Source organism: Arachis ipaensis, chromosome B04 (genome assembly GCF_000816755.2).
Source record: "Arachis ipaensis cultivar K30076 chromosome B04, Araip1.1, whole genome shotgun sequence".
Lineage (NCBI taxonomy): Eukaryota > Viridiplantae > Streptophyta > Magnoliopsida > Fabales > Fabaceae > Arachis > Arachis ipaensis.
The window spans coordinates 97,242,251-97,258,763 of NC_029788.2; the positions used below are offsets into that span (position 1 = coordinate 97,242,251).

General features: G+C 38.4%; 1 protein-coding gene across 1 annotated transcript; it reads right to left on the reverse strand.

The window, feature by feature from the left end:
* Window positions 875-2,153, reverse strand: LOC110271538 (uric acid degradation bifunctional protein TTL-like). The gene is made up of 5 exons (XM_021122507.1): window positions 2,099-2,153; window positions 1,749-1,996; window positions 1,538-1,639; window positions 1,025-1,077; window positions 875-929 (listed from the first exon to the last, which is right to left on the reverse strand). The coding sequence occupies exons 1-5, from the start codon at window positions 2,151-2,153 to the stop codon at window positions 875-877; spliced, it is 513 nt and encodes a 170-aa protein (XP_020978166.1).

The following is a 16,513-nucleotide window of genomic DNA, read 5'->3' on the forward strand; positions in this document are numbered from 1 at the left end:
TCGTATGAACCAGTAATCCAACAACTCACAATATAAATTAATTCAAGAATTATATAATCTCCAACAAATTCATTGCTATTTCATTAAATTCAACATCTAAGGAGAAGATCACAATCAGTCACTGAGTTCAATTTAGTCCCAATTTTTCATAAGACAAGTCAGACTAATGATAAAAACTTGAGTCAACAGATATCATTCTCCTCTGGAGTTTTATTGAGGTCAAAGGTTAGCATGGAAGCATTGTGTCCTTTAGAAACAACTTCATCAGAACTATCTGGCACAACGTCTTCTTTAAGCATTGAATCTTGAACTATCTCGCCTATTTCTTCTGGAGTTTCTTGAATCTTTTCCCGAGCTAAACCTGAAGGATACACCATAGGCAATTATGTTTTTAGAATTTACAAATTTTCCAAAAAAAAACATGATTGAACTCCACATTATAAATTGCTTAATTGGCTTACGTTCCCAAAGTTTTGTAAGACCTCTTTCTATAAGAGTGAATTCCTCTCCAGACGCAATTTCAAGTTCAACAATCAGTCTATTCTCATAGCGTGCCTGCACAAATTAAAAAAAAGTGCAATCTGAAAAGGTGCATTAATTGGGAGCTAGAAGTCTTCAACACCACTAACAGAGGTACTTTCTATTCTTCATCAGTAATATTTCATCCTTCATGTCAACTAAAGAACATGCCAACTGAACAACATGGTAACTAATTAACTAATAAAGTACCAAATAAACCTTAATATGAATTTTGAATCCCAAACTAAAAAAGGAAATTAAAATTACAATTAAAATAAGATATGTAATACAAAGGAAGCAATAAAAAGTGCCAGCTGGCAAATTAAAATCCATTCCTTAAAATTCTACACCAGTCTCAACAGTATGCAATAAAAAGAAGCAAATAATATGATAGCCTTGTCAAATCATACCTTGAAACATCAAAGGAAACCAAGCTTTTGGAAATAAATAAATAAATAAATAACAATAAAAAGAAAATACTAAATTCAAGAATCTGGTGACCAACCTTTGGAAAGATCTTATTCCAAGATCAGCTAACCGGCTGTCAGCAACTAGATACTGTAAATAACAGCCAGAATTTCACATATTCCTCATATTTCATTCACGTTCATTGCTCTTATGTTAGATTTAATGAACAAAGTTAACTGACTAAATTACATCCACATCCTATTTTCCTTTCCAACTTTCTTCTTCCAATTAATCTCCTTAGGAGGTAACAAAAAAAAATTAAAAAAACAAACAAGGGGGAAAAGGAAAAGACATGAGGTATATAACTTAAATTGCTATGATGTTGTTATACTAATTAACAATTTACTATAACATGATCTAGCACATATTTAGGTTTGAGAGTCAGATATAATAATATTTACTGCAGAAATATACATATAATTATTTGCTTACCCATTCAGTACCTCATCTCACAAAAGAAAATAAGTTAGCAACCGGCCCTATCCCCATTGAGTTAAACTATTGTACCCAACTTGATGGCTAAACAAATCGCAAAAAATCCATAATTTACCTTCACCTCCTCCTGTATTTGTTGCAAAAGAAATAGGTTCGTGCTAGTTACGAACCCGAATCCGAATTTCTTGCGGTACTTTGTTCCGAATTGAAGCAATCCCTACAATGTTCAGAGTCTCAAATATGTAAGGCCTTTGGAAAGTGACTTTTAATTACAGGATAATGAAACCACTGGATTGAATATAGCAAGTTGAAATATAGTAAAAGACCCTTTTGCGAGCAGACATAAGACATCGTACTGTCCTAATTTCTCTATGCGCTATAGTAATAGCATCACCTATGTCCATGTGTGCTGAGAATGCATCCAGCCATGACTGAACTGGTAATGTGTTGAACCACAGGTCTCTTGCGAATGATGTTGCGTGCTCCAGTGAAGAGAACGGGGAGGCCTCTTCCACCGCCTTGCAAAATAAGACACTAGAGCCGCAAAGAAAGAGGTCCCTCTCTTCTAATTTCCCTGGTAAGTCCGATTATGTCAGTCAATATATAACTTCAATTACAATATACTAACAAATTAGAAATTCAACAACTTTAAGACAAAATATGTTATTAAAATCACATTTTCTAGGTGGATCAATTGTAACTAATGAGTAATATACATCAAGTGTTTCCATGTTCTAATTTCGATTATGCTAGTTGCTAATTAATAATTATGTAAGTGTATAACCCTCAACAGGACAAACCATAGAATTTTAGTACTCATGTCCTAAATTGGTATCTAAATACATCTATAAATTGGTAGCCTCTTCGCAATTATCGATGGCATCAGTGGTGGGTTCTTCTAAATCGTCATCCCTTCTCAACGACACACCTTTGACGTCAAACTCAGACAACCCAGCCAAAATCGGTTGGGGGGAAAGTTCGAATTGACATTGTCCTATGTCTTCACCCATGTCAAACAAATCCCTTGGGTTCACATGGACTACTACACACCATTCTTTATCAGCTTCATCATCCACATAGTATACAAAGCGAGCCTCGGATGCAAGAATGTACGGTTCATCATCTTCTCGATCACCGGTATGAATTGGATGAGAAAAGTTGACCACTGTGTGTCCTAAAGAGTCTTGTTTTATGCCTCTGCCAGAGGTGGTGTTTGCCCAAGTACATCTAAACAAGACGACTGTGAATTGACTGCTGTAATTTAACTCAATGATGTCCGCTAGTTTTCCGTAATACAAGACGCTATGAACAGCAACATTACTGTTGCGCTTGCTTGCATAACTCCTAATGTCAGAAGTGACATAAATCCCGCTATTTTGGGTTTTCAACCCTTCCTCTCTCGACAAGGTTCTGAACTTAAATTCATTTATGTTGTAAGATGTAAAGCGGCTAACGAGAACATTGGGCCCACATGCAAGCCACTGCAACTCGTTCGGGTGCATGATGCTTCCCAATGGAACCTGGATGTGGACAATTATGTGTTTCATTAGCTTGGGATACAAATAACAGGACACCATTTGAATGTGTAAATGGATTAATGATACCAGGATTCACCTCAAGCTTGAACCACTCAAAAAATTCTCTGTACACAACACTATCTATGTGAGATTGGGACCTTGTCCTACTTCGTAACTTTCTCTTTGTGATCGCCCTGAATTCACTGGATACGTCACAATAAATTCATGTCAGGATCTCCAACTGTAGTAGATCACACAAAATCCATACTTTCAAATGCACTTACTCTAAAAAAATTTTCACAGCCGAGCAATTGACCAATACGTGACGGGGTGAGCTTAGAATTTTTCAGTTGGTGTGAGAGTGTAAAAAGAGCCAGCCCTAACAGCCTTTCCAACCTCTAGGAACATGGTTGCACTTTCATCAGGCATTAGTTCACGCGGTCGATCATCAACACGCATTGGTCGATTAATCCTACTCTCGACATTATCTAGGTACCTTGAACAGAATACGAGTATCTCCTCAGATAAGTATCCTTCTGCAATTGAGCCCTCTGGTTGTAATCTGTTATGCATGTACTACTTGAGATGACATAAGTACCTTTGAGAATATAACACGTGTCATATGCCAAAATTAAAAACATAAACACAAATTTGTTTGATAAGTACCTTTCAATTGGGTACATCCATCGATAATGTACTGGGCCACCGAGACGCACCTCCTCGACCAAATGCAGTGTCAAGTGAACCATGATTGTGAAGAAAGAAGGAAGGAAAATCATCTCCATACAACATAGAATATGAACTACGTGATCCTGAAGGAGAGGAAGTTGTTGAGGGTCTATGGATTTACTGCATACTCGGTAAAAAAGGATGATAAATCTGCCAGGACAGAAGACGCTAGGGTAGGCAATGCATTCCTTAACGCAATTGGCAGTAGATATTTCATTAGAATGTGACAGTCGTGGCTTTTCAAACTTGACAACTTGCGCTGAGGTAAGTCAACATAACGGGAAATGTTGCTAGAGTATCCATCTGGAAAGACCACGTTCTTGATAGTCCTTAGAAAGAGCTCCTTTTGTGGATTGTTCATAGTAAAGATGGCGGATGGGTACTTTCCATCTTCTCATGGCCACAAATCATGCTTGATGCCCATCTACCGGAGGTCTTTTCAAGCTTTAATGCGGTCTTTAGACTTACCTTTCTCGTTCAGTATGGTGAAAACTACGTTGTCACACACATTCTTCTCTATGTGCATGACATCAAGATTGTGACGCAATCCATTATTCTCCCAATATGGTAGCTCAAAGAATATACTCCTCTTATTCCAAGGAGATTCGTCTTGGATGGCTGTTTGCTGTCTGCGTATCCTTTTCCCCGCAACCGATTGCACCTTGCCAAGTTGGACATGCACAACCTCTAATTGCCTCTATCCTCTATCTTTCCATCAAATGAGTACCGGTCTTTTCTATATTTATGGTCATGATTCAGAAAGCGACGATGACCCATGAAACACCATTTCTGACTGTGTGTGAGCCGGTTAGCATCAGCATCCAAATTTCACGCAGGACAGGCCCTCCCATCGTACGTATTCCACCCAGATAAGTTGCCCAGGCCTGCAAAATCACTGATTGTCCACATCAACGCAGGATACATATTGAAGGTTTTTTTCTCGTTAGCATTGTAAGTTTCAACTCCAACCCACAACTACTTCAACTCATTGATCAAGGGCTCTAGGTAAACATCTATGTCATTTCCAGGGATTTTAGGACCAAGAATAATCATAGAGAGGATAAATGAGGTGGGTTTCATGCAAATTCAGGGGGGAAGGTTATACGGGATAAGAACCATGCGCCAAATTGAGTACTTCAAGCTCATGTTTCCAAAAGGGTTAAAGCCATCACTAGCTAAGGCTAGGTGAACACTGCGTGGATCACCGAAGAAGTCAAAATATCTTCTGTCAAGTGACTTCCATGCCTCGGCGTCCCTTGGATTCCTGTACATACCATCAGAATTAGGACCTCTCTTATGCCACAGCATGTCAACGGCAGTCTTACTAGACATGTATAACCGCTGCAATCGTGGAATAAGGGGGAAGTAACGAAGAATCTTCGCCGCTTGTGGTTTCCCGTTCTTCTTAACAACCATGTTGATCCTCACTCTGGAGTTCTTCTTAGTCTTATGCTTCCATCTCGATGTCCCACACCATTTGCATTTGGTCAGCTCTTCGTCACTGCCCTGTATAGCATGCAGTCATTTGGGCATGCATCTATCTTCTTGTACGTGAGGCTGAGATTTCTTATGACTTTCTTGGCAATGTACACAGTGCTTGGAATCCGTGCATGCTCAAAAGCGTCCGCTGATGAACAGATATTTTATACGCTTTTTGGCATCATTTTCATATAGTTTTCATTATATTTTATTTCAATTTTATTATATTTTAATAGGTTTTAGTGCAAAATTCATATTTTTGGATTCTACTTTGAGTTTGTGTGTTTTATGGTGATTTCAGGTATTTTTAGGCAATTAAGAAATTAATATAGAAATAACGTTGCGAGTACAGTTCCTAATCGACGAAAATCCGCTATCAATTTAAAAGGGTTGTTACAAATTTAGAATAAAAATATTGGGAGTAAAAATCACAGGTCGTCTCCCAACGAGTTGATAAAAGAGTGCTATTCTATTAGTCAGGAGTTTTTCGAGAAATTTTAAGAGTTGGAGGACAAAAAAATAAATGATTGTGAATTAAAGCAATGTAAATTAAAAGAGATTTATGTATTCAAAGTAAAAAGCCTTGATTGGGAGAAGATTAATCGGAAGTTCTATCCTTGTTGGATTTTCTCAAGTATGATATTAAAATGTTGTTGTTTTTACTTAGTTAACCCTTACCGAATAAAGGAAAGTCAAGTAATTGAGCTAACTCTTATTCATAAGTCCTAATCCTCTCCTTATGGAAGGATTAATGTTAGTAAATAGAGAATTAGCCAACATTTTTCAATTAAAACCAACACTTGAGTATTCCAACTCAAGGGTCTCTTTTCAATCAACTCCCAAGTCAAGTTGGGAGTATACTCCATTGACATGAATACAATGTTCATAGGCATATAAAGGGAATAAAAGGAAGACATGATAAATTAAATAAAATAATACTGAAAATTAATTAAAGGTAAAAGTAGTTCCTTGCATTAATAAATCCCAAAAATCATAAACATTCTTATCTGAACAGGGTTAATGGGCAATTGAAAAGAGTAAAGGAATAGAAAACAAACTAGAATAGCAACTTCAACAGAGGTAGTGACTCTTCTCAATATCCAAATCAAAAGCATCAAAAGCATAAAAACTAGAAATCTATGAATGTGTAGAAAACCTAGAGGAAGAGTGATTTCTCTCTAAGATTTCAATCTAAAACTAAAAATTATGTGAATGAGAATGTGTGTTGAGTCTCTGCTTGTCCCCTGGCTCTAGTCTGTGTTTTTGGGCTAAAAACTAGGTCCAAACTCAGCCTAAATTTGCCCCCAGCATTTTCTGCAATTTCTGCAGGTAGCACATGTCACGTGTACGCGTTGCTGGTCATCTTCGCGTGTCACGCGTACGCGTCAGGTACGCACACGCGTCACCGTGGAAACTCTAATTCATGCGCACGCATGAGCCATACATGCGCGTCGCTCCTCGCTGGTTGTCTCCTTTATTTCTTGTGTTCCTTCCACTTTTGCAAGCTTCCTCTCCATCCTCTAAGCTGTTCCTGCCCTATATAGCCTGAAAATACTTAACACACAGATCACGGCATCGAATGGTATAAAGGGGAGTTAAAATACACAATTTAGAGGCCTAGGAAGCAAGTTTTCAACTATAGAACAAAATTGGGAATGAATTATAAACTCATGCAAATTGTATGAATAAGTGTGCAAAGGCTTGATAAAAACCACTCAATTGAGCACAAGATAAACCATAAAATAGTGGTTTATCAACTGTTGACCCGGCATTAATCATATACATCCTGTCATGGAATGAATCAATCAGAAGTTGGAGTAGATGGTGAGAAAAGTTGATCCAGAGGGAAGAAGCATCTCCGAAGCCTCAACCGTTCTCATACCATAGATTTCACACCTATCCAGTAACGTTTTATTTATTTATCTATTTTATGTGTTTTCTCGTGACAACTATATTTTCTATCTGCCTAACTAAGATCTGCAAGGTAACCATTGTTTGCTCAAACCAACAATCTCCGTTGGATCGACGAGGTATTACTTGGACGACTCGGTATACTTGCCGGTCTATCTGTGCAAAATGTGCGGAGTCAGTTTCGTGCACCAAGTTTTTGGCACCGTTGTCGGGGATTGTTCGGATTTGACAAACTATCAGATTATCTTGTTGCTTAGATTATGTACTTTTTACTATTTTGTTTGTGTCTTTTGTTTTCTTTTCACTTTTTTTCAAAACATTTTCTTTTCTTTATTAATCTTTGTCTTTTGTGTGAGTCTTTTGTTCTTGTTCTTTTTAAAGTTTCGAACTTTCTTGGTGTCTTGTTCCAAAAATTTTCAAAAATAGTGTCTTTTATTTGAGTTTAGTGTCAATTCTTAAGTTTGGTGTATTTTGTGTGTCTTTATTTTCTTTAAAAATTTTGAATTACTCTTAGTGTTCTTTCTTGGTATTCAAGTTGCTCTTGTTTCTTTTCTTGTTTTGATCTTAAAATTTTTAAATTTGGAGTCTTTTGGTGTTTTTCTTTTTAATTTTTGAAAACTAGTGTCTTTTAATCTACAAATTTTAAGTTTGGTGTCTTTTGGTTGTTTTTCTCTTTCTTCATTAATTCAAAAAATCAAAAAAATATCTTTTCTATCTTTATTCAAAATTTTCGAAAATCTTATTCCCCTTTTTTATTTTGATTTAAAAATTTTCAAGTTTTGTGTTTTCTTGTTAGTAAAGTCAAATTTCAAATCTTATCTTTCTTTTAAATTTTAAAATTCAAAGCTTTTTCAAATCTTTATCTTATCTTTTTATCTTTCTTTAAATTTCAAAAATCCTATCTTATCTTATTTCAAATTCAATTTTTAAAACTCAATTTCAAAATTTAAAAATTAAAAATTTAAATTTCAAATTTCAAAATTAAATCTTTTTCAAAAATCAAATTTCAAATCTTATCTTTTAAAATCTTTTTTTCAAATCTTCACCATATCTTATCTTTTTAACTTATTTTCAAATCTTTATCTTATCTTGTTTCAATTTCAAAATTCAAAATCAAATGTTTTTCAAATCTTTTCAAATTTTTATCTTATTTTTTCTAATTTTAAATTTCAAAACTAAATCTTTTTCAAATTTCCTATCTTATCTGAATTCCAAATCTTTCTTAATTAGTTACATGTTTTCTCTTTCTTCTTTTTCAAAACTTCTTAACTAATTCCTCTTTCTATTTTTAAAAACTGCTCACCCCTTTCTCTCTCTTCTTTTTCGAAAATTATCTTTTAATTTTTAAATCTTTTTAATTAATTAGCTTTTAATTTCATTCTTGTTTTTCGAACTTAATAAATAATTAAAATAAAAACAAAAATATTTTAATTCTAGTTTCTCCTTTTACTTCTTAATTTTTGAATTCTTTACCCCCTCTATTCGAATTTTTCGTCTCATTCCTCTACCCTCATTCTTCTTTCTTCTTCACATCTCATAGGAAGTGCTCTATACTTTGACATAGAGCTCCCATTCTCTTTCTTTCTTGTTTTTTTATCTTGTTTATGAGCAGGAACAGGGATAAAGAATATCTCTTTGATCCTGATCTTGAACCTGAGAGGATCCTAAGGAGGCGTTTGCAACAAGTTAAAGCACAACACTCTGGAAGAGATCTCACAAAACTTTTTGAACAAGAAACAAAAAATACAAACATAGCAGCTGAACAGAACAATGGAGGAGATGCAAGGAAGGTTTTTGGTGACTTCACTGCACCCACTTCTGATTTCTATGGAAGAAGTATCTCCATACCTGCCATTAGAGAAAATAACTTTGAGGTTAAGCCTCAGTTAGTCTCTCTAATGCAACAGAATTGCAAATTTCATGGACTTCCACTAGAAGATCCACATCAATTCTTATCTGAATTTTTGCAAATCTGTGATACTGTTAAGACTAATGGAGTGGATCCTGAGGGCTACAGACTTATGCTTTTCCCTTTTGCTGTTAGAGACAGAGCTAGGATATGGTTGGATTCTTAACGTAAGGAAAGCCTAGACTCTTGAGAAAAGTTGGTCAATGCTTTCTTAGCCAAGTTCTTTCCATCTCAAAAGATGAGCAAGCTCGGGGTGGAAGTTCAAACTTTCAGACAAAAAGAGAGTGAATCCCTCTATAAAGCTTGGGAAAGATACAAGCAACTAATCAGGAGATGTCCTCCTGACATGCTCTTAGAATGGACTATCCTAGGTATTTTCTATGATGGTCTATCTGAGATGTCTAAGATGTCATTGGACTACTCTGCTAGTGGATCACTCCACTTGAAGAAAATGCCTGAAGAGACACAGGAACTCATTAAAATAGTTGCAAACAACCAAACATGTATACTTCTGAGAGAAACCCTGTAAATAATGGGGTAGATCAGAAGAAAGGAGTCCTAGAAGTTGACACTTTGAATACCATACTAGCTCAGAAGAAGATCTTGACTTAACAAGTCAACAGGATCTCTCAATATTTGACTGGAATGCAAGCTGCAATTGGCAGCACTCAAGACACCTCCTATGATGGAGATGCCTATGATCCAGATCAACCCATGATGAGAGAGGTGAATTACATGGGAGAACCCTATGGAAACACCTACAACTCCTCATGGAGAAATTATCCTAATCTTTCTTGGAAGGATCAACAGAAGCCTCAGCAAGGCTTCAACAATAATCAAGGTGGAAGAAACCAGAATAGGTTCAATAATAGACCACCATTCCCATCTTCTCAGCAATAGATAGAGACTTCTAAGCAGAGTGTTTCTGACTTAGCAACCATAGTCTCTGAACTCTTACCACTCACAGTTTCATAAGGTTCTCCATTAGAAATCTGGAGGTACAAGTTGGTCAGCTGAGCAAGAGATATCTTGAGACCCCTCCTAACACTCTTCCTAATAACACTGAAGTGAACCCAAGAGAAGAGTGCAAGGCCATCATTGTAAAAGCTGAGGCTGAACCTGAAGAGGGTAATATAGTGTTGAACGCCAGTAAGGAAGTCCTTACTGGGTGTTCAACGCCCAAGGAAGCACCATCACTGGCGTTGAACGTCAGTAAGGAGGTCCTTACTGGGCGTTCAATGCCCAAAGAGGCACATCAACTGGCGTTGAACGCTAGTAAAGGGATACAAGCTGGGCGTTCAACGCCTAAAGAGACACAAGTCCTGGCGTTGAACGCCACAATCGGAGTAGTTGGTGATCCTAAGCCCACTGAGAACTCTCCTATTGAAGAACTGATAGAACCCAAGGTTCATGAGGATCCCATTGAAGTTCCCTTGAATGCTTGGTTGAACATCATAGAATCTGAAGAGTACTCTTTCTCTGATGAGGAAGAGGAAACTAGGGAAGAGCAAGTTGCTCGGTACCTAGGACTTGTCATGAAGCTGGATGCCAAGTTGTTTGGCACAGAACCATTGGAGGAAGAACCTCCAGTGCTCACCAAGGAACTCAATGCCTTGGTTCAACAGAAACTACCTCAGAAGCTGCTGGATCCCGGACGCTTCCTAATTCTTTGCACCATAGGCACCATCACCTTTGAGAAGGCTCTGTGTGACCTAGGGTCAAGCATAAACCATATGCCACTCTCTATAATGGAGAAGTTGGGAATCTTTAAGGTACAAGCTGCAAGAATCTCACTAGAGATGGCAGACAGGTTAATGAAAAAGGCCTATGGTCGTGTAGAGGATGTCTTAGTAAAGGTTGAGAACCTTTACATCCCTGCAGATTTTATAATCTTGGATACTGGGGAGGAAGAGGATGAATCCATCATCCTTGAAAAATCCTTCCTAGCCACCGCTAATGCCATCATTGATGTAGCAAAGGGAGAGCTGATCCTATAGTTATGGGAGAACCACATCTTGTTCAAGATACCTAACCCTAACTCTCCCTTAGACAAAAAAGAGACAGTTGTGCAACACTTAGTGTTCCAACTCTCTCTCTCTCAGTGCACAGTTATACAGGGACCCTAGACACCAATTCTAAGTTTGATGTTGGGTAGCCATCATCAAGCACTGAGAATAAAGGTACTAAGAGAAAGTACCTAAAGGCTGGAGGGATAAAAAGATCCCCACTGAAGGCCTCTCACCTGGCATGAGAGTTGTCTTCACTGACAATCCAGTCATTCCACACACTGTGAACAAGATCCTGTCTCTAGAGCATGTGGAGCTCATCTATAAGAGCATAGGCATGAAGTTCACTGTAAGGGGTGAAATTCTGAGCCCCTATCCATCTCCGTAAGGAGCTAACCGTCAAGCTAGTGACGTTAAAGAAGCGCTTGTTGAGAGGCAACCCAACCATAATTAAAGTTATTTTTGTTTATCATTTCATTTCAGTTATATCAGTTTAATTTTCATATCTGTTTCTATAAGTTTGTGATCATGTGCAGTAGTTAGAATAGAAACAGAAACACTCAAAACTGGAAACAAAATACCCTGGAGCAGGTACCTTGCTAGCGTTGAATGCCAGACAAGGAGGCCAGAGTGGGCGTTCAACGCTCATGAGGAGCAGCATTTCTGGCATTAAATGCCAGCCAGGGAACATGAAGCTGGCGTTGAACGCCAGCCAGGGTGTAGAGACTGGGCATTCAATGCCCCAACAGAGGCAGAGTCCTAGAGTTGAACGCTAGAAAGATGCACCCCAATGGGCGTTCAACGCCCTAACAGGAGCATATAGCTGGAGTTAAACGCCAGCCAGGAGCAGGAGCTGGGCGTTCAACACCCACAAGTGGCAGGGAACTCGAAATTCCTAGCCCCTCAGGATCAGTGGGTCCCAAAGAATCTCCACTTACCCCCATGATGCACGGAAACTTGTCTCTCAAGAAATTTCCCTCGGCAAGTATACCGAATTGTCGTCAAGTAAAAACTCACAATAGAGTGAGGTCGAATCCCACAGGAATTGATTGGTCAAGCAACTTTAATTGGAAGAATGTTCTAGTTGAGCTAAGCAGAATTTGATTGGAGAATTACAGGAAATTAAATGGCGAGAAAGTAAATGGCAGAAAATGTAATTGCTGGAAATAAAGAACTGAATGTAAATGATGGAAAGTAAATTGCAGAATCTTAAATGGGGAATGGGGAAGATGAACATAAAAGTAAATGGCAGAAAGTAAAGAGAATGGGTAAGATCAGAAATGGGGGATTCATTGGGCTCAGGAGATGTTATATTCTCCGGATCAAGTTCATTCTCATCTCTTCCTCAATCAATGCATTCATTGATCTCCTTGGCAATCTTAAGTGATTGGATTCCAATTTCTTGGCAACCCAATCTCTCAAATCTTGATCAATAGCCGATTCCTTGGTCTAATTGCTCATGAGAAGAGATGAAGTATGGTCACTGATTATACCACATGTATTTCCAAATCAAAGTATTGGTAGGATTATATGTCACCATATCCATCCAAACCCCAATTTGGTCCAACATGAGAAAGCATTTCTAGCATGATCTCTTCATTCCTCTTCCAAGGTCCGAAGAGATCCAAGTATGAATAGCTTCTTTTCCAAGATAACTACCCAATAGGGTGAAGATTGAAAGCTTTCTAGTAAAATCAAGAGAAAAGAAAGAAGAAGAATAGTGAAAACTATTATTGATCCATCAAATTACGACAGAGCTCCCTAACCCAATGAAAAGGGTTTAGTTGTTCATAGCTCTGGGAATGGAAAGCGTAAGTGTAAAGTACATTATGAAAACTAAAACTAGAAGTTGCAGAGAAAGTAAAATATACAGAGTGTAGTTCTCCAAAATGCCAAAAGCTCCTTTACTAGTTCAAAACTACTCCTATATATACTACTCTTCTGATCTTCTAGTTGGCTCTTCAAGTCTTGGATATGGGCCTTTGGATCTTTAGTTGAAGCAGTTGCAGTCTTCAGTGGGCTCAGCTTTGCTTGCAGAGAAAGTGTGAGTTAGGCATGGACGTTAGTTAGGACGTTAGCGGTGTTAACGTTAAGTGAAAATGTTAGAGTTCACGTTAATGTAATTAACGTGACTCTTAACGTGGCTAAGTGTGCCCCTTTTTCCAACGTTAGTGGTATTCACTTTTACCACTAACGTTAGTGGTATTCACTTTTACCACTAACGTTGGAGCTTTACTTCTCCTCCACATTAGCTCCCACGTTAATGTAGTTAACGTGGCAACTAACGTGGGCTATGATGGCTCACGAAGGTGTTATTGGCGATCACTTTTCTCATTAACGTTGCAAGCTAGCTCCCATTCCACGTTAATGGTCACGTTAGTTAGACTAACGTGGCTATTAACGTGGCATCTTCCTTGCTTCCTTTGTCCTGAAACCAAGCAAGTACAGTGCATCAAAGCTAGGTTCTAACTCATGAGATCATGCATCATCCATTTTATCATTCAATTCATGCATAATTCTCATAAAATCATATAAAGTTCACAATGTTTGCTTGAATCAAGATCTAAGTGATTATCTACCCAAAACTTGCTTATTAGCTAAGAAAATGCATGAAACTACCCTAAAACAGTAAAGAAAAGGTCAGTGAAACTGGCCAAAATGCCCTGGCATCACAACACCAAACTTAAAGCTTGCTTGTCCCTAAGCAAGTACTGAAACATGAGAATGATGAATGAAATGACAAGAGAAATGAGTCATTATTGTGGAAGTCATGTCCTTGGTTTTATGGGGTTTCATGCATAGCAACTTAGGTTCATTCCTTTACTGGCTTTTAGACCTTTATCATGCCCTGGAATACTTACTTGATTGCACCCTATGAGACTTTTATTCATTGATCCCTTTGTCTTTTCAAAGTTTAATTGTGTTCTTAGACTAGGTGCTTTATGAGAGGGCGACTCTTTAAGATAAGCTTTCGGTCAGCACTCCCGAACCAGTTGGTCCAAGGTGCTGGGTATTAAGACACCCCTAAGGACTTACTCCCTCAAGTCTCTTTCCCCCATACATACACACCACAGGCACATGGTTTGTTATTTTTCTTCTTGAGACCTTGGTGTCCAGCACCTCTTTGGGTTACTAAGTGTTCTGTAGCAAAGGTTACTCTTGATAGTGGACTTTCAGCTGATAATCCCGGGTTAGTTAACCCAAGTTACTAAGTGATAAGGCACCCCTGAGAGCTTATTCATCCAAGTATGTCCTTTACACAGGAGCACCACAGACACATGCCTTAAGATTCAACCCTTGGTGCCTAGCCTTATTTCTTACTCTTTTTCTTTATTTCTCAACTTTCATTTTTCTTTCCCCTTTTCTTATTAGGATCTTGTTATTTAGCTAGTCTCATGGGGTGTGTTTCAAGCATATGATTCAGGACAGATAGTTGCCTTCCTACCTTGTTGGTGAACCAACTTAGCTAAGTAATTACTACACCACAAGCTTAAGAACTTACTCCATAATTTGAACCTCACTCTGGTCTTTCATAACATCTCTTTTTATTTGACTTGAAGGGCAAGCGTACAAGAAAGCAAGGTGAAAATGCAGCAGGTAACTTGAAACAACACACATATGACAAAGGCGGGGAAAAACAAACATTAAATCTTAGTGATGTAAACTAAAGAGTAACTAATAATCAGGGATACATTCAGACTTCCAATTTGAGCACTTCCAATCATATGGAATCAAGTAACAATACAACCTTTTGATGGTGACTTCTAGCCATCCCTTTGTTGTCATCGTCCATAGCTTTTGCATCCTTCTTCGCCTCCTTGGATAATGGTGTACTGCTTTTCCCGAAGATTTGATTGAATTCCTACAAAGTTATTGGAAGTTGCTTGTTCCCAAAGCACTTGAGAAATAGTTAGCATGCATGTATGCTTGTGAATTTCTGAGCCTAATTTGGTGTGTGAACACCAAACTTAGTTCCTTGCCTAATGCAACAGATTGAATACATGCAGAGAACCTTATGTGCTTTTATTACTAAAACTACTATGAACTAGAAACTAAACTCTTGTCAAGTGGTTTCCCTGATTGGTTGGGGCAAGCAATCTGCTCTTGAAGGGGTGTAGTGTGATTCTAACTGAAATCTTTGGTGGAACACCAAACTTAGAATTACACATTCACTCTTGGATTGTTTTGGTGTGCAACACCAAACTTAGCTCCTCGCAATACAGGGCAAACTACTTGTAGCTTTTATTGAAATGATCATGAAAAGGAAACTACCTTAGGTTGCGTTGCCTCCCAACGAAGCGCTCTTTTAGCGTCGCTAGCTCGACGATTTCTCCATCAGTTGAGATGATATTTCATTTTGGGGCTTTCCCCCATGTTGCCCATGTAATGCTTGAGTCTTTGTCCGTTCACAGTGAAAGTCCTCTTTGAGCTCTCCTCCATGATTTCTATGTGTCCATACAGCGAAACCTTTGTGACAAGAAAGGGTCCAGACCACCTTAATTTGAGTTTCCCAGGGAAAAGTCTCAATTTGGAGTTGTAGAGGAGCACTTGCTGTCTTTTTTCGAAGCTCCTGGGTGTCAGATTGAGGTCATGTCTTCTCTTTGCCTTTTCTTTATAGATCTTGGTATTTTCATAGGCTTGAGATCTAAACTCCTCCATTTCCTGCAGCTGCAAGACTCTTTTTTCTCCAGCGGCAAGGCTATCAAAATTTAGTAGCTTGAGAGTCCATAGAGCTTTGTGTTCAAGCTCCAATGGTAAATGACAAGCCTTTCCATATACCAGTTGATATGGGGACATCCCGATTGGTGTTTTGAATGTCGTTTTGTATGCCCAAAGAGCATCATCTAGCTTCTTCGACCAGTCTTTTCTTGATGCTCCTACAGTCTTCTCCAGAATCCTTTTTAACTCTTTGTTAGATATCTCAGTTTGCCCACTTGTTTGGGGGTGGTAAGGTGTGGCAACCTTGTGCTTTACCCCGTATCGTAGGAGAAGAGCTTCTAGTGGTCTGTTACAAAAATGGCTCCCTCCATCACTGATGAGCGCTCGTGGGACTCCGAACCGGCTAAAGATATTCTTTCTGAGGAAGTTCATGATCACCTTGTTATCATTTGTTGGGGTTGCAATGGCCTCTACCCACTTGGAAACGTAATCCACTGCTACTAGGATATACTTGTTTGAATATGAGGTTGGAAATGGTCCCATGAAATCGATTCCCTATACATCAAACAGTTCCAACTCTAAGATGAATTTCTGTGGCATCTCATTTCTTTTGGGTAGGTTTCCAGCTCTTTGGCATTCATTGCAGTTCTTTGCTACTTCCTTGGCATCCTTTAAAAGGGTGGACCAAAAGAATCCGCTTTGTAACACCTTGGCTGCAGTTCTTTCCCCTCCAAAGTGGCCTCCATAGCACGAACCATGGCAGTTCCATAGGACCTCTCTTCCCTCTTCTTCTGAAACACATCTTCTAAGGATTCCATCTGAACACTTCTTGAATAGATATGGTTCATCCCAAACAAAATACTTTGTGTCATTGATGAGCT